The following is a 27,711-nucleotide window of genomic DNA, read 5'->3' as shown; positions in this document are numbered from 1 at the left end:
CATAAGGAAATAGGGTTTCTTTGTTAAAAAAAAATTGAAAAACTTCAGTGAAAATTTGTCCCTTAGACCTCTGCCTACTTCAGCTGAATCTGCCATCCCTTTTCTCAAAGGAGAAGTGATGCATGAGAGAGCCCCTTACCCTTTAATAATTGGTTACCACCCCAACCTATAAGCCTGTAAGTAATCAATGGTATTCACCTGGGTTTTTTCCACACCGTTGGTACATATTTCACTGAATTGCCGTTTGGAAATTATGCCCTCTTCCTGCGATTCAGTATTAATTTCTAAATCAATTTTAGAAGTTGGCATAACTTTATTGACTCTTAAAATGTATTTAGTACGTAGCAAATATATTTTTTTAAAGTTGCAAGATCTTAGATTTTGCCAGTTGGAGGGTTTGTGTCTGCTACAAAAAGAAATGGCACATCTGTCCTTTAAGGTCATCTCCTACTTGTTATTGCTGCACGTCCCATTTTGTTTATGATCCTTCACTCTCAAGCAGATATCTTCCTGCATGAAGGCCTTACGGTGAAGATAGGTGACTTTGGCCTGGCCACTGTGAAAACAAGGTGGAGTGGGTCTCAGCAGGTGGAGCAGCCCAGCGGATCAATCCTCTGGATGGTGAGTTTAGCAAAAGTTTCATATGTTAATAATCTGTAGAGCTTACCGGCTGCTAGCCCAATGCAGACTTTCTTGTTAGAGTATGAGTGGCTTTGCACTGTTGAGAATAATTTCCTTTTTACTGAATACTCCTTTTTGGCCATTCATATTACTTTCATTGTCATGGTTCTGCTCAAGAAGTATCATTGGACAACCTACTGTTTGGAATCACCTAGTTGCTTCTGATTATTGCTGCACTCCTTCTAAATTAATTATTAAGAACCCATGCTCTTTCCCACCCAGTCCTGATTTCTTCAGTAAGTAACAGGATTTGGACTACCTCCACACCATGGCTGGTTCTAGATTTATTTCTGTATCAAACCAGTAAACACCTCTTTTCATAATGGGCCTAGTTCTAGAGTAGATATTGAGATGCCCACAGCTTTATTTCGTGGTTACAATGCTACAGTTATTCTTGTGATCTCAGCTTAGTCTCTACCAGGACCCTGTTTAGAATAACTACTGTGCTGCCCACCTCTTCCCTCCCTGCGTGAAGGTAAATTATTTGGATGACAACTCTTTGCCAGCTTGCTTGATTCTAGAAACGTTTGGGATGCCCCACTCCCTTGCCACCTCCTGCGTAAACTGGCTTGAGGAAACCTCCTAGCCCAGAAGCGCCATAGCTTCTCTCCCTTCTTAGATAGCAACTCCCTGAGTCCATAGGAAGCTATTCTCTGCCTTACCAGTACTTCTGAGGGGAGTCCTGGCTTGGTAATGTTCTCTAAAGTGGGGATCTCTTGGTCAGCTAGTTCCATCAGTTTCATCTTCTGACAGAGGCTCTCTGTCTTGCCACTCGTCCTCCATGAGCACCTTGAGGAGTGGCCACCAACTTCCACATTGAAGAGGAGGACCTATATGGATATCTTTCTGTTCCAGTACTCAAGGTAATTTCTGATGGATACTTCTGCCTGTGGAGTTCTCACCTTTTGAATTAAACTACCCCATGTGCGGCATTCTACAGAAACTTTTCTCCATAGGTCTCCCACATCGACGAGGACGTCACTGTGGAACGGCTTTGCATGCTACTCCGTGTGACCCCATCGGAGCCATAAGAAGACCTCATCGTCCGTTCCCTTTTTGTCCGCGCCGTCGACTCGTAAAGGTTTTTCCAGGGTCTCCATTTCTGGGAGTTTCTTTGTTGCAAGTACTTCTTGTAATTGTAGCAGCGATCATGACTACCCAGAGGAAGTCTTGTTTTAAGCCATACCGGTAATGTGGGGGCAGATGTCGATTACTGTCCCCATGAAGATTATTTGTCATGCTTGTCATTGTACCATGACGTCAGGGAGTGTTCATCATGCAGGGGCATGAGCCCCGAGGCCTTAAAGGAGGGGGAGGTCAAGCTGTTTATGGCTGAGGCAAAAAACAGAAAGTGGTCAAAGCAGTTCGAAGTCTCGATCCAAGTCACCGAATCCGCAGACCTCAGTCATCGAGGAAACATAATAGGAAGCGGCGCCATGAATCTCAACATCGTTCATCAAAGGAAGGGAGAACGAAGTCTGAGTCTCCGGTTCTCTGACGTCACCGCAAGGACGAAGTCTCTCCTTCTCCTCAGGGGACTCCAGCCCAGTCTCAGGCCCCGAAAGCTTAACTGGCGCAGAGAGAAACGATGCCTGTGCCGCCGGCCACTCCACCCCCGGCTCCAGGGTCTCCGGTGCCACAACTGGAGCCAATTAGGTTGCCTCCTCGAACGGTCTCGGAGCCCGCATTACCTGATCCAGGATATCCTACCTTCCTGACTCCAGGTAGAGATCCTTCACATTTCCTCAGTGTGATGTTTGGCTTGTTTGCCAGTGCGGCTAACCCTGCTGGTGCGCCAATTGGCCCCATGGGTCCGCTGGCATACTCCCCGGGAAGCTTGCCATTTCATTTCCCTCAGGCACCTCTCGTGCCTTTTATGCCAATGGTTCCGGGGAGTTGGCCTTTCCCGACGCTGAGGTTCTCGACGCCGGTACAGTCCTTATAGGGAAGAGTGCCATTGAACGGATCCTCTCCGACGCTGTCTGGCTCTGGTCCGGCACCAGTACGACCTCATCCAGCTTCTTATACTATCCCGGTGGAACTTACATCAAGGTCACCAGTGCCACTAGATTTGCCATTGCCTACTGCAGAACTCAAATCTAACATCTTAACGGAGGTGCTTCATTCTCCTTCTACTGACTCAGAACCCTTGCTTCCTTTCATTGAGGCTTTGACTGAGCCTATCTTGGAGGTGTGGCACAAACCAATGACTGCTCCTGCGGTGTCCAGGTCTCTGGCGAGGAGGTATAAGGTGGCTCCAGGAGATTCTGCATTCCTGTCTACCCACCCGTCACCAGAGAGTTTGGTAGTCTAAGCGTCGTGCTTCTCCAGACAGTCTGCAGACTCATTCCCATCGACGCCTGCAGATAGAGAATCCAAACGAGTGGAGCAATCTGCAAAGAAAGTATTCTCGTTGGCTAGTATGGCTCTAAAGTTGACAAATGCAACATGACTATTGAGTCGCTATATCCATGCTCTGATGGACTGAGCAAGGGAGGTGCTCCCGAAGCTTCCGGAAGATGTTAGGGGACATTTCTCTGAGGTACTTTCTGATACTTAAGCTGCGCCCCGCCAGGTCATTCAATTGGGTCTGGACACTGCGGACTCTGTTGGCAGGGTAATGGGCTCCTCTGTTGCAACCAGGAGGCACGCTTGGCTACGGGGGTCTGGGTTTTCACCAAATGTTCAGGTGACCCAATTGGACTTGCTCTTTGACGGTTCTCGTCTTTTTGGTGCCAAAGCAGACTTGGGGCTGCAGTGCTTTAAAGATAGAGGAGCCACAGCAAGATCGTTGGGTTCCCAGTCCAGGAGTTTTGGATACCGCAAGTTTCGCGGTTTTGGCAGGACTTCATCCTTTCGAACCTAGCAGCAGCAGATGCAACAGGCGAACCCCTTGTACAGGTTATACAGGGAAAAAGGTAGAGATAGTCTGCGAGGCACAGCTCGGCAGCAAGTCTCCTCCTCCTCCTCTCCTCTCCTCTCCTGCCCCTCGAACTGGTACGGCAGGGAAGCAGCTCTAGCTCCTCCATCCTAGAGCATGTTGGTCCCGTGGGAGGACGGGTGTCTCATTTTCTACAGCATTAGTGGTCTGTTACTTCAGATCTCTGGGTGTTGAACCATGGGGAGAATGGATATGCCCTACCCTTGAGGGAGTTCTCCCCCCCTCCACCCCGTCAGGGTTGGTGCTCAGAAGAGCACCTTTTGCTACTACAGCAGGAGGTTCTATCTTTACTGCAAAAAGGTGCGATAGAGGTGGTTCCATTGGAAGATGTGTGGCTGGCAGGGGTCTGAAGGTGCTCCGGAGTGGATGCTCTTCATGGTCTTTAGGATGTCTTCTGTCGTGAGTGGGGTCTGTTGGGTGGCGTTGCTGGGGGCGGGTGTTGGGGTGGCGCAGAGGTGTTGGTCGTTGAAGTTGTCATAGAGCATCTTGATCTTGAGGTGAAAGAAGGAGCTGAGTCTGTTGCAGAGGTCTTGGGAGGGAGGGACGTCTGTTGATTCGGTGTTGGGTTTGGCAAATTCCTGTATGATGGAAAAAGAGTTCCTTGGAGCTGTGGGCATTGGAGAGGATTCTGTCTTGGAGGAAATTCTTCTTTGTGGATTTGATGAGTTGGCGGTGTGCTGTGGTGGCTGTTTTGTAGGTGGTATTATTTTCCAGAGTTTTGCTGTTTCTCCACGTCTTTTCCATTCGTCGGCAGGAGTGCTTGGATTCTTGTAGTGCCGTGATGAACCAGTTTGCTTTCTTGTTTTGCCGTCTTGTGGTCTTCTGGAGGGGGTCTAGTGTGTTGGCACAGTTGGCGATCCATCAGTAGAGGTTGCTTGCTGCAGTGTTGGCGTCTGTCGTAGTTGGGGGTGGATTGCAGGTGAGGGTGGAGGTGAGTTGTTCTTTGAAGACTTTGTTCCAGATACTGCGTGGGGGCGGCACGCGTGCTTGTGAGTGGTGGGTTTTCTAAAAGAGAAATGGATGCAGTGGTGGTCAGTCCAGAGCTGCTCTGTGGTGTGGCTGTAGAAGATGCTGTTTCCTCATGCGAGGACTGGTTTGAGGGTGTGTCCTGCTGTGTTAGTGGGGGTGGAGGCAAGTTGCTTCAGTCCTATGTTGGTGACGTTCTCTAGGAGGGTGTTGGTTTTAGGGTCTTTGTGGTTGTCTAGGTGGAAGTTTAGGTATCCGAGTAGTATGTAGTGTGTGGGGTGCGATGAGGTCGGCCTTGGTGAACGGGGCACGGGGGCCGGGCGTTCTGTAGATGAGGGTTCCGTGGAGCGTTGTTCTGGGGTTGGTCTAGATCTGGAAGTGCTCCATGGGGGGGGGGGGGGGGGGGGGCGAGGCGTCATCCGAGTCAGTGGTTGTCGTGCGGTGGGAGCTTTTGTGGATGATGGCGAAGCCTCCTCATGGGCGGTCTTTCCTCAGAATCGTTGGGGATAGTGATTGCGATGTTGCTGTGAGGGGATGGCATTGGTCCAGGTCTCTGTGAGGAAGGCACTGTCGTGCCTGTGAGTGTTGAGGAGGTCCCAGATTTCTGTGGCATATCTGTGCATGGAGTGTACGTTGAGGAGATGCAGTTCAGTGGTTTGTGTGTGCTGGCATCCAGTGGGCTGGGGGTTGCTGCTGGGGTCCAGAGGTGGGTGAAGGTGTGGCAGCAGTGTCTGCAGGAGATCGGGCCTTGGGTGTTGCTCGGTGTCGAGAACTGGCAGTTGTTGCCTCCGGGGTTGAGAGCATGGGGTTGTAGCAGCGGGGTGTCGGGGGTCGAAGGTCCCTGGTACGGGTCGCAGACGGGCGCAGACAGGCTTGCCTTTGGCGCGCAGCAGCAGCCATTAAGTTGGGGCCGGGTGGAGGGCAATCAGCTGGGAGGTGGGAGTGGGAGCAACATGATGTGGGGGAGGGGCTGAGGGGGCAGCAGCAGCTGGGAGCGCGGATAGAGCGAGTGAGAAGGGAAAAGAGGCTAAAGAGAAGAAAGGCGCAAAGAGAAAAGAGGCGGAAAAGAGAAAAGAGGCAGAAAGAGGAAAAGAGGCCGAAAGAGAAAAAGAGCTTAAGAGAAAAGAAGCAAAAAGAGACCAGAGGACACAGAACAGAGCAGAATAGCATAAGAGCAGGGTTCTCTTCCACTAGACCACCAGGGACGAGGCACAGGCAGGAGCCTGCAGGTGGAGGGGGGCCTCTAACACCTACCTGGCAAGGAGTTTGGGCTTAATGATAGTCCTTTAACGGTGGAGCTGTACGGGGGAAAGCAGTGACACTGATCAGGAAGGTCAGAGGTCTTGCTCTGTTGTTCGACTTGGGTTTTTCGATAAACGTATCCGAATCTCACCTGGTGCCATCTCAGCACAACCTGTTCATAGGGGCAGTACTGGGCACTACTGTGAGTTGTGCCTTCCTATCTCTGCAGAAGATTCAAGACATCCAGGTTATGATTCCACTTCTTCAGAATGGAAGGTTGTTTGTCCTGTAAGTTGTGCGCCTGCTAGGTCTGTTCGCTTCCTGCATACTGTTGGTCAACCATGCACGCTAGCACACGAGGGCCCCCCAGTGGTGCCTCCGCAGGCAGTAGTTTCAACACAACAGAGATCTCAAGGAGGTGGTCAGAATCTCCAGAGACACTGCAGCGGAGCTGTAATGTTGGAATGTTTCTGACAACCTGTCTCAAGGTAAGCCATTTCAACCTCCTTTTCCAGTGGCCACAGTGATAACGGATGCCTCCACTTTTGTGTGGTGAGCTCATCTGGGGTTCTGACGGTCAAAGGCCTTTGGTCTCCAGAGGAAAGTTTGTTCCACACTAATCTTCTGGAATTTTGGGCGATACGTTTGGCTCTGAAGGCCTTTCTTCCCTCCCTTCCCGGTCAGTCGATTCAGGTCCTGACGGACAACACTACCGCCATGTGGTATATCAACAAAGTGGGAGGAGTAGGTTTGTATCGTCTCTGCAGAGGGGCTCTATTACTCTGGTCCTGGGCTCAGGGATCTCAGATTTGCATGATTGCAAATCATCTGGCCTGAGTGCTGAATGTGCGTGTGAACAGTCTCTGTCAGAAGTACTCGGCCGATCACGAGTGGCGTCTCCATCTGGAGGTGGTCCGTCACATCTTCAGGATGTGGGGATTCCCTTGGGTGGACCTTTTTGCTACTCTCGAACGCACACTGCCTGTCGTACTGCAGTATCCGATGCGGGGAGCGATTGAGGGGCGGGTTTGCATTTGTTAGTTTGGGGCTCACAGCTTCTTTCCGCATTTCCTCCCATACCCTTGATTCCTCGAGTTCTGAGGAAGATTCGCCAAGACCAGGCCCAAGTCCTATTGATCGCCCTGGATTGGCCAAGGAGGGTGTGGTACACAGACCTCATTCACCTCTTATCACACCCTCCACTCCGTCTCCCTCTCAGGGGAGACCTCCTCTTGCAGTTGTTGGGGCAGGTTCTACTCCCAAACCTCCAGAGCCTGCACCTTCATGCCTGGAGATTGTGCAGGACAACTTGAGCTCTTTCTCTCTCCCGACGGATGTGGTGGGTGTTGTATTGGCCAGGAAACTCCACCAAATCTGTCTAATCTGGTAGTAGGTGGGCCAAATTGTTAAATGGTGTGTAGAGAGATCGATAGATCCTTTGTAAGCCCATTTGTCTGATATTCTGAGTTTCTCCCTTTCCCTGGCTCAACAGGGTTGTGCAGTAGCTACTGTCAATGGCTACTTGTCTGCCTTGTCTGCTTTTCTCTGTTTACCAGATCAACTCTTTATTTAAATCTGCCATAGTTATGAGATTCATAAAGGGTTCCACCAATAGGTTTCCTTGCACTCCCTTCATCATGCCTCATTGAGATTTGAATTTGGTTCTCACTTTCTTGATGGGGGTCTCCCTTTAAACCATTACATAGTTGTCCCTTAAGGTCCTTGGCGTTTAAGACAATATTTCTGATTGCAATCACTTCCGCTAGGAGGGTGATTGAGCTGCAGGCTCTTAGCTTCAAGCCTCCATTTACCTCATTTCATGCGGATAAGATGGTTCTTAGGACCAGAGCAGCTTTCATGCCTAAGGTGGTCACTCCTTTCCACCTAGGGCAATCCATCACTTTACCCACTTTCTGTCCTCCCCCCTCGCCTTTCTAAGGAGGAGGAGGAGAGACTTCACCTCCTGGACCCTAAGAGGGCAGTCGGCTTCTACCTGGACAGGACAAAGGACTTCAGGTTGGAAGCCACCTGAGGGTATTTGAGCTCCTTCTACCAGAGCCAAGTCGTCTTCTTCGGCTTTATCTAGATGAGTCCCTTTTGTAGACATCTGCAAGGTGGCAACTTGGGCATCCCTCCACACTTTTGTGAAGCACTATTGCTTGGACTCGGGGTGAGGAAGGACGGCCATTTTGCACGTTCTGTGCTGCATGAGTTTTTGGTATAGGTAAGCAGGCACCCTCTGCCAGGAGTGGGACTGCCTGGGAATTCAATTCAAAAGGGGAGGAATCCACAGGCAGATTTATCCATCAGAAGAATGCGTTACTTACCTCCGGTAACGCTTTTTCTGGTGGATACAGTATCTCCCTGTGGATTCCTCACTGACCCACCCGCCTCCCCATTGCCTGCCTGTTTATACCGAAAAATGATTGGCATGAAATGTATGTATTTTATTGTTGGAATAATTGGAATAATGTGATGCTTGTCTCTAGGAAATCTCTATATATTTTAGAATTTCCAGCTATAATTGGTTTTGTATACTATGTATACTTGTGAAAATGTTGTCGGTTCACCCGTTCGCCTCGAAGGCATGGAAAAAATGGGTGAAACTTACGTCAGCACGCCAATGAGGTCTTCTTATGGCTCTGATGATGTCACATGGAGTAGTGTGCGGAGCCGTTCCAGTATGACGTCCTCTTTGACGTTGGAGAGCTATGGAGAAAAGTTTCAGCGGAATGCTTCACATGGGGTAATTCAAAAGGTGAGGAATCCACAGGCAGCTACTGTATCCATCAGAAAAAGCATTACCGAAGGTAAGTAACTTGTTCATTGGGTCATTCTAAACCGCCTCAATTAGGAGAAAGGCGTCCAAGCTTGAGCATCACTAGTACACAGTGCCTTGCTCCTCTAGTTCTGCTTTATCACTTTGGTCCTATTTTTCTATGCTTGTTTCCTTCATCCCTGTATGAGTGGACTGCTCATGTGGAGACACGACTGGGCAGCACCAGCTTTTGTGTCATATGCAGCCAATATTTGACAGTTTGAGCCATCAGAGGCAATGTGTTTTCCAGCTTTAAATATTTCTTTGATGCTTGGGACATGTTGATTACTATAGATTCTCTAATCCCTCGGAGAACCCCTTCTTAATCATCCTTGCTTTCTAACAATAGATGAACCCACATTACATGGTATTCCCTCTATGCTCATTGGCAAGAACCAGTTACACTTTTGTCTCCACTAGCTTGTCTAGTAGTGTATCTGACCCTTCTGTGCAGGGAGCTGGTGTTTCAGACTTTTTGGTTTCTCCCCTGTTGTCCTTCCTTGACTGGCAGCAGTTGTTTCTGTAACTGAAAGCAACCCTGTACCGGTTATAATATTACAGAATGTTTCTGCAAATACTTTGGGCGGGGGGGTGGGGGGGGAAATGTCACTTCTGTTACATACTTAAATCAGGAACATAGCTGTGCTTGTACACTTTTTATGATTAATTATAAGAGTACTAGTTCCCCAGGTGTTACAACAGGGGGGTCCCCTTGCATGTGAGGTCGACCCTGTCCTTAGGGTAGAAGGTCATTTCATTTCTGCCGTAGTTTACCCTCCCATCTCTGGTGAATTCTCTTTCTCCACGGTGATCAATTTGGGATGCACTGAGGTACTAGACTTGGAAATTTTGTCAGTATGCTAAGCGGTGCGGGGACATTTATATTAGCCATGTTACTTGCAGTGGCGTAACGAAACTTGCGGGGGCCCCCCTGCAAAGTGAATGGAGGGGGGCCCCCCAGGATCCAGAACCAGTGAGGAGCTCTCAGGCCTGCCCATGCATAGTGCCAGAGTGGGCCTCCTGGAACTCTGGGGGGGCTATTGTTACGTCACTGTCCCTCCTGATATGTATAAACTACGCGTTTATAACTGTAAACGCAGGTTCTGAGGGACACAGGGCAACCCCATTATATTGAATGGCCTCCTCACATGTAGGAAAGCACTAACTTGCACTCAGGCAGAGTGTGGGTTCTAATAATGACCTTCTTCACAAATGTAGCTAGAAGACAACACTCCAAACTAAGGTAGGTTCAGCTAAAAAGATAAAAAAGACTGTACTCTAAGACTGGAATCATCTGCCACCAATCATTAGTACTGTCAATGCTTGGGTATGGGGATAGAAGTCACCTGCATTAAAAGGAGTACCACTGTTGTCACCACAAAGCCACAACAGTCTGGAATTCTGCTAGTGAGCAGCACAATATAGTTATGTTAAGGCAGTTGCCAGAAGACTTGTGCCAATTATCTCCTGTAACAGGAGGGTCTGATGGTTTGAAGGCATGTGGCAGAGGCAGCGAACCTTCATATCTGTGAAATGATGGCAAAAATTAGATAGCACAATACACAAGCACCCTCAGGTGCAAGCAATCACACAGCTGACTCAGTGAAAGTGCTATTTTCGCACTGTGTTTATGTCACATTTGCAGGGATTGCTCAAGGTAAATGTCATTTTGCACAGTTTGATTGGTGCAAATGCTAGTCCAAATGTGCTCTTTCATCAGATCAGAAGTTAGCAGGCAATGCACGTGACATGGCCCCTGGTGTATTAGTGTACCAAATATTTAACATACTTCCACATAAGCAAAGGATTCACCTGACATCCGCTGAATCGTGGTCTTCCTTAGAACTAGGTTCAGCTATCCAATAAACCTGCCATTCACCATCTCCACAAGGATATTTTTACATTCTCTTCTGGTGTGTTACGTTTATGCCATTTTTCTCATCGATTCTTTTGTTGGCGAATCTTCGTTTCAGATTCGCTGTATGTTTCTTTTATTTTGTACCTGGTAAACAACTCAGTTGAGGCCACCGAGGAACGGGTGAATGAATGATTTGTAAAGGAGGCTGGTAATGATGAATGAAGATGGCTGCAGGCAGAGAAACGAGGTTTACTGCGCAAGTGAGCCCCTGTGCAGAGGAGGGTAAACAAATATTAAATTGGTCATTTTGAACACTCAAGGCCAAAAAGACGACTTACTCTAGGTTCACAAGTCTTTCACAAGCAGTAAGAAAGAGCATACACTCATAGAAAAACTTTTAAATTCCATTACATGCCCAACCGTTAGCCATGCCCGTTGGCTACCTGGTGTACCCCAACTACTTAATGCCCCCTAGCCGCTTAGATGCATTACTTTTGTTCTCACACAAAAGCACTGCTTAGACCTAAAGTTACAGAAAATGTAGTTAATTTCTTCTTTTCCTTCTTTGCCACAAAAATACTTCGCAAAATCAGACTCGCAACATACTTTACAGAACATGCACATGACAAGGGCCCTTTATTTGGTTTGTAGCTTACGCTAGCATGGCATGGGTTAAAACCATTTCCTTTTGTGAACACTTAACTATGAAAATTGAATTTCCCTTCAACGTCACTCTCTTGGGCCGAGCTATTTTTATGCTTCGCTCTAGGCTGAAGTCGCAAGGAGCACCTGAAGCATATAGTTCTAGGACCATGATGGCCATTTTATCAAATTATTCTCAGAGTATGCAGCCAAATAAACACAGGGCTTTAGCCAGGAGTGTATACTTTGGGGGCACGCCCCCCAGAACTGACAAGGAAATGTTCTCGGGTGGAGTAGGGACAAGTTGGATGTGGTAGCTTGCGAAAAAATGCAGTGCAATTGGTGATGTGGGTGGTAAACCAAATTATTCTTTTTATGCTGTTAGCCCAAGAGGTTAAAGTTGGAGACAAATATTGCATTTTAAAGTATGTTAGTCAAAACTGCACTTATTGTAAACACATCTTTACATGAGGGATACGATATTCGCCATGGAATCTGTTGGAACAGGAATTTCTGGTGTTGCACATATAGCATGTTGGACTAGTACACTGGAGTACAATTAACCAGAATTTGAAGTCAACTTTGCATGGGAGTTGGAATAGACTTATGTCATACTTACTGGCATATAAAACATTACAAAGCTCATTGGAGCAGTCAAATTAGTTCAAATGAATTTGGGATGAATTCAAAGACAGCTTTACAGTTGCAGAATCCCCAAAATGTTATTTGAGAATATTTAAGGCACATTTATAAGTGCAAAGTGTAAGTAACACTGATGAAAACTCTAAATGAAAACATAACTTCATAGGTTCGGGGTTTAGGTTAGCATGTACTTCAAGGAATCTAAGAGTAAAATATAAGTCAAATTGAGTATTGTAAGCAATTTTGTCAAAAAGCGTCAATACACACTGGTTATGGTTTAATAGCAAGCCCTGAGTTCAACAAATGAAATGTTTGGATGTAGTTCACATTAGTGCCAGCTACCCACTGACGCTCAGTGACCAAAATGTCTGTAAAAAAGCCAGTAGGAACAATCATTTCCAGTCCACAAACAGCAACAGAAATCTGTGCCTTTCCACAACTATCATTATTATTCCGAAAAAAGGTGTTACTCATCAATAAATTAGAGCCCGATCAGTACCCAATAGATCACCCGCTGCACAAATATAAAAATGCAAGGCCTATGGCCTGCTCCAAAACAGCCACAAACAGAACTACTATTTGTATGTTCTCACTTTTTAGCTTTCCTCATTCCTCTTTCTTTGTAAGAAGTGCATACCAAACTGATAAACAAACCCGGTGCACTCGATATAATGATCTTCTAAATAGTTGGAATAAAGATTCAACAGAGAGCGGTAGTTTAAGGATGGTACTGAAAACAGAAAATGTTTTAATCCAAAATGCTAGAAAAGTGATAATGGATGTGAAAAAATTGCCCTTTTTGTATGGTTACCCCCATTGTTTCCTGAAATGTATTGTGGGTTATAAGACTCTGCACACTGTGGCATTTCGGTTCTGTGCCCAGTGTATGTGCTCTGACCCTCACAACATGTTGAAATTGGCTAAGCCTGATTGGTTTATTGAACCTTTCTATGTCTATAAGGTCATAGTACAACGTGTGGGAATATACCTACGGCATTGGAAGTTGAATGTCACCTGTAGACTGCAGCACATATTATGCATAGTTTTAGGCCTACTGCAGTTGCCAGACTGCTGCAATGTAAAACCTGCAATGAGACCTAATAAAATAGCTTTTTTGATAAATAGAAACCTCTTTAATTATGATAGCATTGTAGCCCACAAGGAAGGGTGAATAGCATTTAAAAGAAGGACAAGTAGAAAATACACATTACCATCTCCTAAAAGTTACAAGGACTAACAACTATTTCCCTGTGGCAGGTCTAGCTGTACTACGTAGAAAACCATAGTAAAGATCAAAATACTAATACTGCTTTCTCTAGAATGGAACAAGCTACAAACAAAGTAAACAACTATTTTAATAGTTATTAAAAACCCAATGGTGAAGTCAGTATTTTAATAAATAGGGAAGGTAACTTTTAGAAAGTTTTCTTTTACCTGCCTTAACTGTCAGAAGACTAATTTGCATAAGACAAAGCCTGTGCTCAAGCCTGGGAAAGGTGTAAAATGCCTCCAATAAACAAGCAGTAGACTGACCTGAATGGGCATAGATGACACCTCAGAGCTCAACTGAATATGCCAGGTGGATCTGTGGGCATCATGATTACACCAAATTGTCAATTCCAGCTTAACAGATCTTTTGAGCCACATGCAATATTTTGGGCACACTGGACAGGGAGAGAGCAGGATGTCAAGGTATTTCCTTTGTATGGTTGCTGTAGGGCTTAGCTTATGCCCTACCAGAGTTTTGTCTCTGGGTTGGTTGTGGGTACAGTGCCTGCCTCAAACTGGATTTTCATGGTAGATGCGGGTGGGCACTTTGATTGCCATAGTACACTCCCCACTCACATCCCAGCCTCAGGGCCAAGTTTAGAGTAGTCTAAGACACCATTTTGGATTTGCCCTGACACATTGCATTTTGGGCCCGTTTGCAGTAAAGCAAACAGAAATGACTGCAAAAGTAGGTAGGCAGGGGCTTAGGAGGCTTTACTGCATTGGTCAGAGAGGAACTACGTATGTCTTGGGGTGTCACACACACACTCAGACAGGCTGGTGAACCCTACAAAGCTGGACCTTTGCCCAGCCTTCCTCAGAACACTGCTGGACTTGCAAAAGAATTTCAGATGGACCAAATTTGCTGCACTTGGCATGTGTGATCTGTGAGAAGGACCTGAGAGGGTTGGACCTCCTACCAGTCGATCTCAAGGATCATAGGGCTGATTCCCTGGCTGGGTCCAGGAACAGAAAAGGTTAAAGGGGGCATTCCTGAGAAGAATTCCAGTGACCAATGGCACCGGACCTGTGCCAGACTTTGATGAGGCCCTCTGCCTGGTACTCTGAGACTCTCTAAGTGCTCCCGCTGAGGTCCTGTGAGCCTTAGAAGTGTACTTCTGTGGTTTTTTGGGCACCAAAAGAAGATTGTGAACTTTTAATAAGTTTTGCTTCAGAGCTTCAAGGATATCGACTGCAAAGGGTATCCTTCTGGCTGTTCCACTGCATCACATTGAGTTTCAGGTTTGTCCTGCACAGAGGAGAGTTTTTCCTCAGAAAAATGACAAAGTCCTTTTTCAGATTGGAACTTTTTTGATCTTCTCTTCTTCCATGCTCTAGTAGGGACAATCTGCTTGTTATATCTTACACGCTCTCCATCGTGCTTGGACACAAATTGCACCTAGGTACCCGTCTACCGTGAACATTGGTTCTTTGCCCTTTTGTCTCGACTTTCACTTAGATCATTGAAAATTCATATCGATATTATTGGATTTTTGTAAGTTTGCTAATTATTATTTTCCTATTTTTATAAATTGGATTGTGGGATTTATCCTTTTTTGTTTTCGACTTTTAAACTGTTTTGGTGCTTCTAAATGCTTTACACAATTTCTCTAAGTTGAGCCTGTCTGCTCTGAACCATAGCTACCAGGGACTGAGCTCAAGATTACATTACTGAAACCTTTGACGAGACCTAACAAGTTAGTGACTTCATTACTTGTGGTGGACTACCATGCACCCCCAATTAATAATTCACTTTCTCACACTGCTGACCTTTCATAGTGGGTGGTGTAAATACTCTTGCCTCATATTGCACATAGTGTGGGAGATAAAGCAGGCTCAATGTTCCCCAGGAATGTACTAGGAAACGAGGCTCTCCATCTGAGAATATTTTACAAAATGAGCCTAGCCATGCCCCTTTACATTACAGTATCATAACTTACAAGCAGGGTGATTCCAGCCCAAAACTTCTTAATACTGAATTGTAATAATAACTTGGCTTTTAAATAGCAGATAGTACAAATGTTTTACACGTTCAAATGGTTGTAAATTACACACATTATTATTATTCAATTAATTGTAGTCAGTTTATAAACCTGAAAAGGATAAAAGGCTGAGTTAGCCCAGCTAGCTATTCAAACTCATGAAAGATCTTGGAAAACTTTAGGTGGCTTAAGAAAGGTCAATACATGTATTGTCTGCTTAAATACAATACAATATGATTGATTGAGAAAAAAACTGTCATAGACCTTGTCCCACTGAAAGTTGTTAATTTGATGTTACTTTATACATGTTTCTTTATATCCATCTCCCCTTCATTTGTTTCTCCTTGTGGTTCTCTCACTTATTCTTCACTTTTTTCTCCCCTTATGTTCACCCTCTCCCAAGATATTCTCAAATTATTTGTAACCTTTTTCTCTTCTTCCCTTACCCTGATTCACTTCCCCCCTTACTAATTGGGTGTAAAAAGTGCAAGTTGAACACCCAACCCACCATAGGAAGCAGCAGGTGGTGTAGGGTCCTGTTCGGCTTTCAATACCAAAGAACGCAGAGACCCTTATGGTAGGTACCAGCCAATGATACCTAAGGCACAGGAGCTCATATATCTGCATAACATTGCTGCTAATATGAGCCCATATCCTCGAGGGATGGTCGGGGTATTCGGATTATCCCCCATTAAAAATGTTACTAAATGGAACAAAAATGTACATTTCTATCTTTATTCTTCAAATATATGGGCATCACTGTTCCACAGCAGCAAGCAATGTGTGCAGGGCATGCTGAATGAATGAAAGTGCTGAAAGACCTTGATAATGGCAGACTGTGTGCTACACAAATGTCAACAACGAAACATCATGTATGTGCCAAACAGGAAATATATGCACTCTACAGAAGCACTGAGTGCATTGTGTGTTCCACTGGTTATTAACTATTAAAAGCAGGGTCTCCATACATGAAATTGGACAAATTATGTGAGAAGGTTTCAAGCTCATTTAGTCTTCCCTTATCAGAAGTGTTTAATTTATAACGAAATAAGTGCAGTGAACAGACTGTTTCCTTGGAGCCTACAGCCAGTGCTGCTGAATGCTAAATACCAATGATGCTTCATGTTGATTCCACCTAATGCTTCATTCTTCCACCACATCATCCATCTTTTCTCCGTCTCACTCTTAGAGGTCCTTGTTTATTCCTGGCCTGTCCCTTTGGCAGTGTTGCCAATCTTTCTCATGCAGGTCTATGCTCTTTTTCGACCTTCTTATTTCTTCTTGGTTAAATTCTTGTAATGAAATATAAGCCCCACTGCCCTAAAATGAGTGCTGTATGTCACTGCATAAATTAGGCACTGCCTAGCACTCGATGTCTTTAAAGGGTCTATCATTTCAAGAATGCAGTTCTTCGTAACACACACAAACCGCAGAATCATGTTAATTGGCTAGCTTGAAAAACTTAGTGGTAGGTTAAATCCAATGTAGCATCAGGAAAGGGATAGGGAATAAAGCAGACCATAGCTGGATTATGAGAACCAAAAAGAGGCCAAATGTAGTAGGAAAATAGTGAGGAATTACTTCACCGGTATTTACTCGCAGCTTTAACTAGTCTGGCTGTGGGCAGCAGTTACTGGGTCACATCTCTTATTACATGGTGGTATCCAGTCCTCCTTGCATGTACTGGAGAGTAACAGTCATTCCAACTCATGTCTCAGATGTATGAACTCAACTGCATGCAGGAAGGGCAGCCTTGGGTTACAGCGGCCCCTTCGTTAGGCGGTGGTGGTCAGGCTTTGTGAGTTGTTTGACTATAGGCCCTTGGGTAGCTCCTGCTATGCTGTTGACCTGCATGGCTGAGAAGCAGAGAGGGTAAACCTGTGTCTGTCACTGTTGGCTGCACATGGTGTAATAACGGTGCAGAGCAAAGACACTCTGGTCAGGGATGATGATAGCTGTCAGCATGTGGACCCACACGTGGGTAACACTTGCATCTCTGCAGGTGGATGACACTGGCTTAAACAAGCTTCAAGATTGAGTCAGAAGACACTGGTAGGTGGTAGTGCATGGTGCATCAGTTGCACTGAAAGCTTACTGCATTTGCTGCAGCATCACCATCCTGCACTGCGCAACACATTGCAGTGGCTGCAGGGGAAGAAAGTAAGCTGATGACGCCCAAACAGCAAATTTATGTGCACAGCTCCATCTTGGGCATGGGCATGGAGCATGGGCAGCCTCTCTACTGATTATAGATGATAACCCTGTCTGTAGAGGTGAGTTGGTGCATGTCTAGGCTGGCACTTGCTTTGCACTCAGCTTCCACCTCTCACTCTGGTCCGTTTTCTTTCCTGTCTAAAGGAAGCTTCCTGCCTACCTGCACCCCTAGCTGACTTGACAAGCATACCATCGCACCATGACCTGGCCACTCGGCAGTCCCTAGCATCTGAAGGCAGGGCCAGACTAGGAATTAAAACCATCCCCAGTAAAATGTCTTATACCAGCCGTACACTGCACAGAGCAAGTGAATCCAATGCCATCCAGAGTATTTGGGGGATCACTTCTAATCAGTGTTGGCTGGTGATTTTTTTTAAAGTGTTTGGAAGTAAATATCAACCCTGAATTGGACTGACTGGGCAAGCAAGCAAGGCTAACTTCCACTGGAGTACATGAAGATGTTGTCCCACGCAGAAAGGTTAGAAAACATTAGTCCAAATGGAGTTTTCACAACATTATTCTCAAATACATGGAAAAACAAAACGGGTTCTGATAGTGGACTCCTATAATAGTCCACTACTTTCCTAGTGTGCCATAGAAGGCTGACCCACCCAAGTGATATTCCGGCTTCACCCACTCCAAAATATTTTAAGGAATTGTTGATGAAGTGGTGTTTTTTCAGCACAATTACTCTAAGATTTAAAATGCAAAACATAATACAGACAGTTCAGTAAATGGATTTTCACTTGGCAACATTCTTCCCTTGTGCATTCCTACTTCCTGACTGACACTTTGCCTTCCTGCTCCTTGTAGATAGATTCCAAGTCACATGTTATAACTGGAATTCTCATTTGAAAATGCATAGTAAGGAAATTACAAAATACACAAATTTGTCAATGTCAAGCAAAAGAAAGCAGAGCTGCAGACAGCACTGTTGATTATTTCACAAATATGTGTTTCTGTGTGTTTGTGTGTGCACACAGACACGTATTCATTTTGTGACAAAACATCAGGTTTACAATTCCTAAAAAAATCAGGAATTTTGCTAATACATGTTTATAATTTTAAGATAATAATCAGAATTCTCCAAAAGGTAAGCTGATCACTTTCTTCAAACAAAATAATTTTGACCTGATAGACAAGCTTTTAATTTTAGTAACTGCATGGCTGGTGCTCTACTATCAGTTTGCAGGTTTCATCCAGCACCCAAATGTACTCCGGCCACACAAACAAAGTGCCACCATCCCAAGTCAAGGATACACACTAAATACTAAAAATTACCAACAATATATCGCCCAAACAAGGGAACACACAATTTCTATCATGAAACAGGAAAAATCTAAAGTTCTAAAAAATGGCAAAGTGATTACAAACTACATTACACAAACACGTCTGCAGAAGAAAGGACCTGCTGGCCCACTGAGCAGAGGAAATCTTCCCTTACTTGCAGGCCCCTTATCCCATTCCACAGCGAGCTCTGCTTAACCTTTTTAACAATAAAAAGAAACTAACTCACTGTCTCGTTCTTTGTCCAAAACTTGGTTGCTGAGGCAGTGCTCTGCATTTGGGGCGTTCGTTCTAATAATCATCATTCACTGGGCCAACCTGTGCTTGTAATTCAAGCACAAGATACACAGTAGAACACTACGTCTTCTCCACATGCCGGTATGCCAGCTCTCCACATTCACTGAGGCACTCAAGAGGGGTGTGCACAATGCTTTCACTTTCCCAGCGCAAGCACACACGTTAGGCATGCGTAGTCGAACCAGCTCAAGGAATCCGGAAAAGCGAAACACAAAGCCCGCTTCAACACTGTAATTGCGTGTTTAGATAACTTATGGGGGGAGGGAGGGGGTGTCAGGGGAGCCAGCCCAAGTCCTGTTTTTCAAATAATGGAAAACTTAACCTGTTTCAGGGGGCCACAACCACATTAAGAGGGTCCTGGCCACTGTAGGCTCCCCTCCCCCGTGACTGCAGCCCTGAATGAACAGTGAGTGCAATGCTTCTATATGAGCAGTTCAGGGGGCCCGCTCGCTCCGGATTTAATCCGGAGCTCTCAAACCTAAGTATTGTGTGCTGAGGGGCCCCCTGCAGCTCGGGGCCCCCCCGCACTGCGGGGGCTGTGGGGGCTTGTGTTACGCCCCTGGTTACTTGCATTTCAAAAGCCAAGACCAACTTTATAGCATTTTGCACCAATTATTACTGGGTAACCAACTAGTTAAAGCAGTTGATTGTATTCTTGCACTTTCAGGGACGTTATTCCTTGAAACATCTAATTGTGCAGCCCTATCTAACCAATCTCAAACTGTCCTGTTGGCCAGAACGTTTCAGGCTCAGACACATGTTTACCTAAGAGTCTGACTCTGTCCTGGTAATAAACTCAAATTTTAGGTAAATGCTTTCTACATTAGTCATAACTACCCAGTAGTGCATTTCTGAGCTGGTTATTGTTAATTTCATTTTTCTGCCATGTCTGGGTTTCAGAAGTATGCTTTACCTGTTAACAAGAATAAACTTAGTAAAACACATGGCATCTGGACAAAATGGGTTGAAGCAGGCATCTATAGAATGAATGACTTGCATGATGGTGAGTGCTTAGAAGTTCTTTGAGATAACTAAGTCCTCCCTGGATAGATTCAGTTGGTGGTGTCAGACTCGTAATGATCCATAATATTTTTGAGCCCTCTTCAATTTCTGCGTCAGGATTGTTACCACAACTCAGATGCCTCCGGCAACGGAGGGTAACACACAGCCTATTGTGATGTCTGACACCAAGCCCACTTCTGCTTGACCTCAGCGATGGCCACGTCCAGAACTTGATATGCTGCAACCTAAGTTGAACTCATTGGACTCAGACATGATACTGGACAGATACACACACACACACACTCTCGCTCTCTCACTCCTCCTCCTCTCTCTCTCTCTCTCTGCTTAAATGTTATACCCATGCACTTTGGGACATTTTGAGATCTTACCTGCAGTCCCAGCAGATTTACAGGCTTCCTTAGCTTAGACCATTCCAGATGGTCGGAATGTGGCCAAATTTATCATCCGCTCAGGCCCGAACACCACAAATGGTGTAGGGATGGCTATCGGAGCATGCGTGGTGCTTCGACGTCATGCATGGATGAAGTCCACAGGCTTCTCCGGGACATCCATTCATCTTTATTGGATATTCCTTTTGATGGGTTTTGCCTGTTTGGTGAAATCAAGTGTCTGCCCGAGAACGAGTTAAAGAAAGTCGAGCCACAACATATTCTCTGTTCCAAGCCGGCAGTCCCCGCTGCAATTTCATCCTTTTAGCGGATTTTCCTGAGGGCCTGGCGAATGAAGAAAGCGCGCACCCACTGCCCGCTCAACAGGTATCCCAGCCCTTTCGTTTCTGGCAGACAATGGCCTGGTCGCCTGGGGCAATATTCCTCTCAATCTTCTGCCCCTCCAGCACCATCTGCAAAATCTCCTTAAAGTGTGCTCTTAGAATTTTTGGCCCTCTCAGTCCCAGCTTCCTTATACCATCTTTTTTGTGGACAAACTGGTGCATAGGACTCGAGCGGCATTATTGCCAAAGGTGGTGATGACTTTTCATGTTGTACAAGCTATTACTCTTCCAACATCTGTGCTCCACCTTATTCCTGGAAAGAAGAAAGAGAGCCTCCAACGTTTGGATCGCAAGAGAGCACTCCGCTTTTATATTGATTGTACCAAAGAACCTCAGGTTGTCAATCTTCTCTTTTTGATTTTCTCTGGAGTAAAGTCGGGCAACACGGGAAGTGCCTGTACTGGATTTCTGTCAGGCGGCTATGTGAGCTTTTACTATGCAATACTGAGCGACAGCTCGGTCTGCATACATGGGCATTTTGCTCACTCGGTCCTGCAGGACTTTAGTCTGAGCCATTCCATAGACCCACCACCTTGGGAGGTACCGCTTTCATATCTGTTTACAAGGTTGGGACTTTTTGGTTAGAAGTAGCCATTCAAGAAATACTGTGATGAACCTTCAGCGTCGCGTTTCCACCGATGTCTTTTACAATATCTACTCTTCTTTGTCCTACTCATGTCTCATAACAAACTTTCCTCCTCTGTTCATGTGATCTTAGATTATCACTGACAGTCTCAGCCGCATTCACTTCTCTGATAGGAGTGCACTTTCAGACATAACTTGTGTATAAGGGATGCCTCACCTGCAAGGTGAGAGGCATTTCTGAAAAGCCATCGGACAACATTAAACAAATTCAGGAACGTTGGGGACAATCCTAGTCACCTAGTTCAGCCCATCGATCTGTAACAAGAGCAATTTATTATTCTCTTGTAATAATTTGACAATGTCTGAAATAAAATTTGTTCTTAATGCCAAGGTGGTCATGAGTGACTATATGGGCTAAAGACCAACTGATCAAGAAAACGCTATGAGTGATAAGAAGTATCCAAGCCCAGTCAGGCCTTGCAAACATATAGACACAGCATATCACCACTAGCAGTGTATACTGTGTTTATTTATTTATTTATTTACTTATTGTTCTTTCTAAGCGCTATGTCACCATAGAATGCTTCGGAGCACTGATGGAACAAGAACGGAGGAAATAGCAGACCGTTCGAATTAGCAAATAACATAATTGTAGTTATGGTGAGCCAAAAGCTTGCCGAAAGAGGTGTGTTTTTAGGCATTTCCAGAATTTTCTGAAGTCCACCTCAAGACAAAGAGGAAGAGTGTTTTAAAGGGAGGAGCTTTGAAAGTGAAGAGATGATCCCATAAACTGTTTGTATCTAGCAGCAGCAGAGTGAGATGGTTTTCAGAAGTCCCCCTGAGATATCTTATCCAAAGTGGGGTCAATGGATTAGGCAGAGTTCTGATGACAACCCTTTCTGTAATTGGCAGCCAAAGCACAAATAATGTCTGATTTTTTTGAGATAAAGAACGTTGCAGCCACCCATTTTGCGCAGTTAAGTTTGCACATCATTTTTGCAGAGAGACCACCGGGCAATCGACTATATTTAACGAGAGAGCATGTCATAGCAAATACAAGAGCAGTTTAGTCTTTGCAAATCAGTTTTTGTCCTGTGGCCCTCTTCTGTATGTAGAACCGGTATTGTTCCTATCAGAAGCAGTCTAAAGAGAGGGCTTTCTTGAGGCCACTTAGAGGAGAACAACACAAAACAGGCTCCTGGAAAGGATAAGGGAGAAGTAAAATGCTCTGTTTTTCTAGACACTAGAGTGTACTCTGAAGAATGTGTTATACAAGTATAGTGAGCAATTGAGAAAGAGTGGAAAGCATGAAAGTGCGCTAGATATGGATAGAAGTAAACTACTTGCCCTTAAATGCCAGTAAGATGCAGCTGATGCTGAGGAGTTTGTCCCACTTGGTTAAAAAGCTGGACCAAGGCTACTCTCCCATCAAGTCTTGGGCTCAAAAATCCAAACTGTTAAGAAGATAAGGTGGCCTAACGGCTAGAGCGGTCGACCTCGATTCTGGGAAACTGGTTTCGAGTCTCGGCAATGACACTGAACATCCTGTGATTCTGGGCAAATCACTTAAACTCCCCATGACTAACAAAAACAAAAAAAAGTGTCCTCATGTAATGCAACTGGTGCTATGTAAAGAGCTCTGATACCCGATTCGGGTCAAGTTTGCGCTATATAAAACTCTGCGGCCCTTCTCCTGCTCGAACTGCAGCTGCACCAACATCCGACCCGCCAAACAACCCACCAAAGAAGCCAACTACCTCAGATGCATCCTGCTCAACACCCGCTCCGCCCGCAAACACGCCGTTGAACTCTGGGACCTGCTCGTCTCAACCTCCCCAGGAGTCGCCTTCCTGACACAGACCTGGATGAACCCCTCCTCGGCACCCGACATCGCCATAGCCATCCCGGACGGCTACAATATCACCCACAGGGACCGCACCAACGGAATAGGAGGAGGAATCGCCATCGTCCACAGGAACACTGAGTCTCGACCAACACCGACTCCCTCAGCACCGCCGAGCACCTGCACTTCCAGATCCACACCGACCCCAACACCACCCTCAGAGGAACCCTCGTCTACAGACCCCCTGGACCCTGACCACAGTTCAGCGACTCCATCGCCGACTGCGTCGGCACTCATGCCCTCGCCTCCACTGACTACGTCCTCCTCGGGAACCTGAACTTGTACCTCGAGAACAACAACGACGTCAACTCCACCACCCTGATCGCCAACCTCGGACTCAGACAACTCGTCACAACACCTACCCATTCCGCCGGCCACACGCTTGGCCCCATCTTCTCCGCAAGCTCCCACGTCACCTTCAGCCACACCACCGAACTCCACTGGACCGACCATCGCTGCATCCACTTCACCTTCCGGAAACCCACCACGCACCACCGCACCCAACAGATGCCCCGCCGCTGCTGGAGCAAAGTCACTGAAGACCAGCTAACCACCACCCTCGCCCAGAGCCCACCTGCCGACCCCACCGACCCAGACACCGTCGCCCACAACCTCAGACAGTGAATCGACGACTGCGCCAACACTCTTGCCCCGCTCAAGAAACCCTCCAAAACCCACACCAGCGAGAATGCCAGCTGGTTCACTGAAGACCTCCAAGCAAACCTGCCGCAAGCTAGAGAAGAATTGGCTCCGTGAACGAACACCGGACAGCTACGCAGCCCACAACAACGCCACCCGCAGACCCCATCACCTCATCAGATCCGCCAAAAGAGCTTCCTTCAAAGACCGCCTAGACAACAATGCACACAACAGCAAAGAGCTCTTCAACATTGTGAAGGAACTCTCCAACCCCAGCTCCAACACCACTGACATCCCACCTTCGCAAGACCTGTGTGACTCGCTTGCCACCTTCTTCCATCGCAAGATCGCAGACATCCACGACAGCTTCAATGCCACAACCGCCCCGAGCACCACGGAGACACCCGCCCCACTACCACCACCCGCACCAACCGCCTGCTCTCCTGGACTAACATCAACGACGACGACACCATCAAGATCATGAACACTATCCACTCCGGATCACTGTCAGACCCTTGACCACACCGCATCTCCGGAAAGCCATCAACATCTCCTTCGAGACAGCAACCTTCCCGGAGAGCTGGAAGCAAGCCGAGATCAACGCCTTACTCAAGAAAACCAAGGCGGACCCCAAGGACCTCAAGAACTTCCGGCCCATCTCCCTGCTCCCGTTCCCGGCGAAGGTCATCGAGAAGACCGTCAACAAACAACTGACCCGCTACCTCGAGGAGAACAACATCCTGGACCCGTCCCAGTCCGGGTTCCGCAGCAACCACAGCACCGAAACTGCCCTCATTGCCGCCACCGATGACATCAGGACCCTACTAGACAACGGAGAAACCGCAGCCCTCATCCTCCTGGACCTGTCAGCCGCCTTCAACACAGTCTGACACTGCACACTACGAACCCGCATCTACGACGCCGGGATCCAAGAAAAGGCCCTGAACTGGACCACCTCCTTCCTCTCCGGCAGAACACAGAGCGTCTGCCTCCCCGCCCCCTCCACTCCGAAGCCACCAAGATCATCTGCGGCGTACCCCAGGGCTCATCCCTCAGCCCAACGCTGTTCAACATCTACATGGCACTGCTCGCCCACGTCGCCCAACTACACGACCTCAACATCATCTCCTACGCCGATGACACCCAACTGATCCTCTCCCTCACCAAGGACCCCCGCACCACCAAAACCAACCTCCATGAAGGAACGAAGGCCATCGTCGAATGGATGAGGAACAGCCGACTGAAGCTGAACTTGGACAAGACGGAGGTCCTCATCCTCGGATCCACCCCTTCGGCCTGGGACGACTCCTGGTGGCCGACCGCACTGGGAACAGCTCCCACACCAACCGACCACGCACGCAACCTAAGGATCATCCTCGACTCCACCCTCACTATGAACAGATCAACGCCGTCTCTTCCTCCTGCTTCAACACCCTCCACATGCTCCGCAAGATCTACAAGTGGATCCCCACCGAAACAAGAAGAACGGTCACCCAGGCCCTCGTCAGCAGCAGGTTAGACTACGGAAATGCACTCTACGCTGGAGCCTCGGCAAAACTCCTGAAAAGGCTTCAACGCATCCAGAACGCCTCTGCACGCCTGATCCTTGACATCCGTCGCCGCAGCCACATCACACCCCACCTGAAAGACCTGCACTGGCTCCCCGTCAGCAAGAGGATAACCTTCAAGCTCCTCACCCACGTACACAAGGCACTCCACAACACCGGACCAGCGTACCTCATCGGACGACTCCACTTCTACACCCCACCCTACCAGCTACGCTCTGCCGCCCTCGCCACAGTCCCCCGCATCCGAAAAGCAACCTCCGGTGACAGATCATTCTCCCCCCTCGCCGCAAAGACCTGGAACACCGTCCCCATCCACTTACGGCAGACCCAAGACCTGCTGACCTTCAGAAGACTTCTCAACACCTGCCTATTCGAACAGTAGCAGCATTCCCCTCCCCCCAGCACCTTGAGACCCTCACGGGTATGTAGTGCGCTTTACAAATGCGATGATTGATTGATTGGGGGAAAAAAAAGATGAAAAATACGGCATTTCAGGTCTGGTCAACTTACAACCATATATTGAAAAGCAAGATCAGATTGCATGCTGATGTTTCGATCTCACATTAATTACTGTAGTGGCATGTGTCTGGCTGTATTGATTAAAGTTCGCAATAGTCGATAGGCTACCTGGTAAGTGTAATTGTATTTCACCAATTCTCTCAAGGCTGCACTGCCTTGCCATGAAATCTAAGTTCATATTTGGAGTACTTGTATGTATTCGCAGAATTATGCACTCACAGCCGGTTCACTGGACGGAGGTAGTGATATATCATGTTCCTAGAGAAACACTGAGACTGCACCAGTCCTTGCTCCTTCTCATCACCTATAATGGGTTGTAAAATTGTGCTAGCTTTAGGTCCAAAGCCTTGGAATACACATCTCCAGTTACTAATGACAAATATGCATGTCAAGCAATTGAAGAGGAGACTGAAATTCTTTCTGATCCTGGATATTTAGTTTCGATATCCTTATATCGGCTCCACCAAACGGGCCTTGATACCTTCAGGTTTGACACTATAAAAAAGAGAATGGAGAGAGTGTGTGTGTTTGTCTGTCTGTCTGTCTGGGTTCAAAGAGACCGAGACCTTTAGACTGTGCTCTTTCTAGTTTTGTGAATAGTTACTATGGTGTTTCTCTCACTGCGCCCTACTGTTGCTTTGTCCATCATTGAAGGGTTATGTCACTTTTTTGTCACTTTAGTGTTAATTGATTAGTCTATTACAAGACTGGTCCTGGATGCGCTCTACTCCCAGGTCTTCTGTCTTTGAAGAAGTTAAATGTGGCATTCCCATAAGTTCTTACCATTCAAACACGAAAGTAGAGGGAAGCTAGAGCATTTTTTGGGGGAGATGTCTTGTGAAGGGTGTACCAAACCATATTTCAGCACATGAATTTTGACCAAACCTCCCCCGCATATTTTTTGGATCACATCTCACTTCACAGTGCATGTTGCTGTGTTTTGAATCTGGTAAATTCCCACAATGCTCAGTCATTTGAAACCGGTCTTAGGGGATGCTTGTTTTTCAATTCACAGAGGACCTGGCCTGGCAGTTCAGGCTGGGACCCTGGACCAGGACAGATTTCCATATGGCTGGTTCTAAGCTAAGGTGACATTGTGGACTAAAGAACCATGGATTGAAATACTGCCCGAGTAATTGTCAGTGGTTAGGCTTCTAGCAAGCATTCCTCCCATCACCTTTTGTGCAGTTGATGTAGTGTCCTAAGTGACCAAGGCTATGTCCAGACATTGCCCCCTTGCTTACAGTGCCACTGAAACCAAGCTACAATGGACAGAAGAGACCCGACTGGGTCAAAACCGGTCTTGGATAGCTTGTGTTCTTTTCAGAGAGAGCATGGCTCGGTAGTTTAGGCTAGACTGTTCCAATTGGAACGGGATCAGCACCGATTTGCTGGTCTGACCACGTTGGCATGGTGGGTAACACAGTGATGGGTAGGAATCCTACCCGATCGATTAACAGTATTTAGTCTTACTGCAAGCATATATGCCAACTGATCTGATTCAGGCGGGAGACTATTGATTTGTTTAAGCCCCAAATGCTTCAATTAGCTGTTTCCCTCCTGAAATTGCCTCTTTTACAATCTTAGTCAATGGGAGTTCTAAATTCTCCTGATTTTATTTTCAAAATCTCCCTCTTTGCCGTTTGAAACTATTGGCATGTCTGTGCAAGTGTTCCTCCTGTCACCTTTTATGTGATTCATATATTTGTTTACCCACATTGTTCTTTTTCACAGTTTTATGACACCTGTATAGTTCTCCCCTGACGAAGGGTGTACCAAAATGCCTTGCTGCATTAACTGAAGGTTTGGATTCTGTTCATTTAAAATTGTCAACATTAAAAACATTTTTTAAGATTTACATAT

General features: G+C 46.5%; 1 protein-coding gene across 5 annotated transcripts in view; it reads left to right on the top strand.

The window, feature by feature from the left end:
- Positions 1–27,711, top strand: part of ARAF (A-Raf proto-oncogene, serine/threonine kinase) — a 207,570-nt gene that overhangs the window by 117,526 nt on the left and 62,333 nt on the right. For all 5 annotated transcript variants that reach the window (XM_085629532.1, XM_085629529.1, XM_085629530.1 and 2 more), the window contains one exon: positions 503–621. In XM_085629532.1, the coding sequence (XP_085485658.1) occupies positions 503–621 (119 nt within the window). The remainder of the gene's footprint in view (positions 1–502; positions 622–27,711) is intronic.

The sequence above is a fragment of the Triturus cristatus genome, chromosome 10, assembly GCF_964204655.1.
Source record: "Triturus cristatus chromosome 10, aTriCri1.1, whole genome shotgun sequence".
NCBI classification, from domain to species: domain Eukaryota; kingdom Metazoa; phylum Chordata; class Amphibia; order Caudata; family Salamandridae; genus Triturus; species Triturus cristatus.
This window is presented reverse-complemented; position numbering and strand designations above follow the sequence as displayed.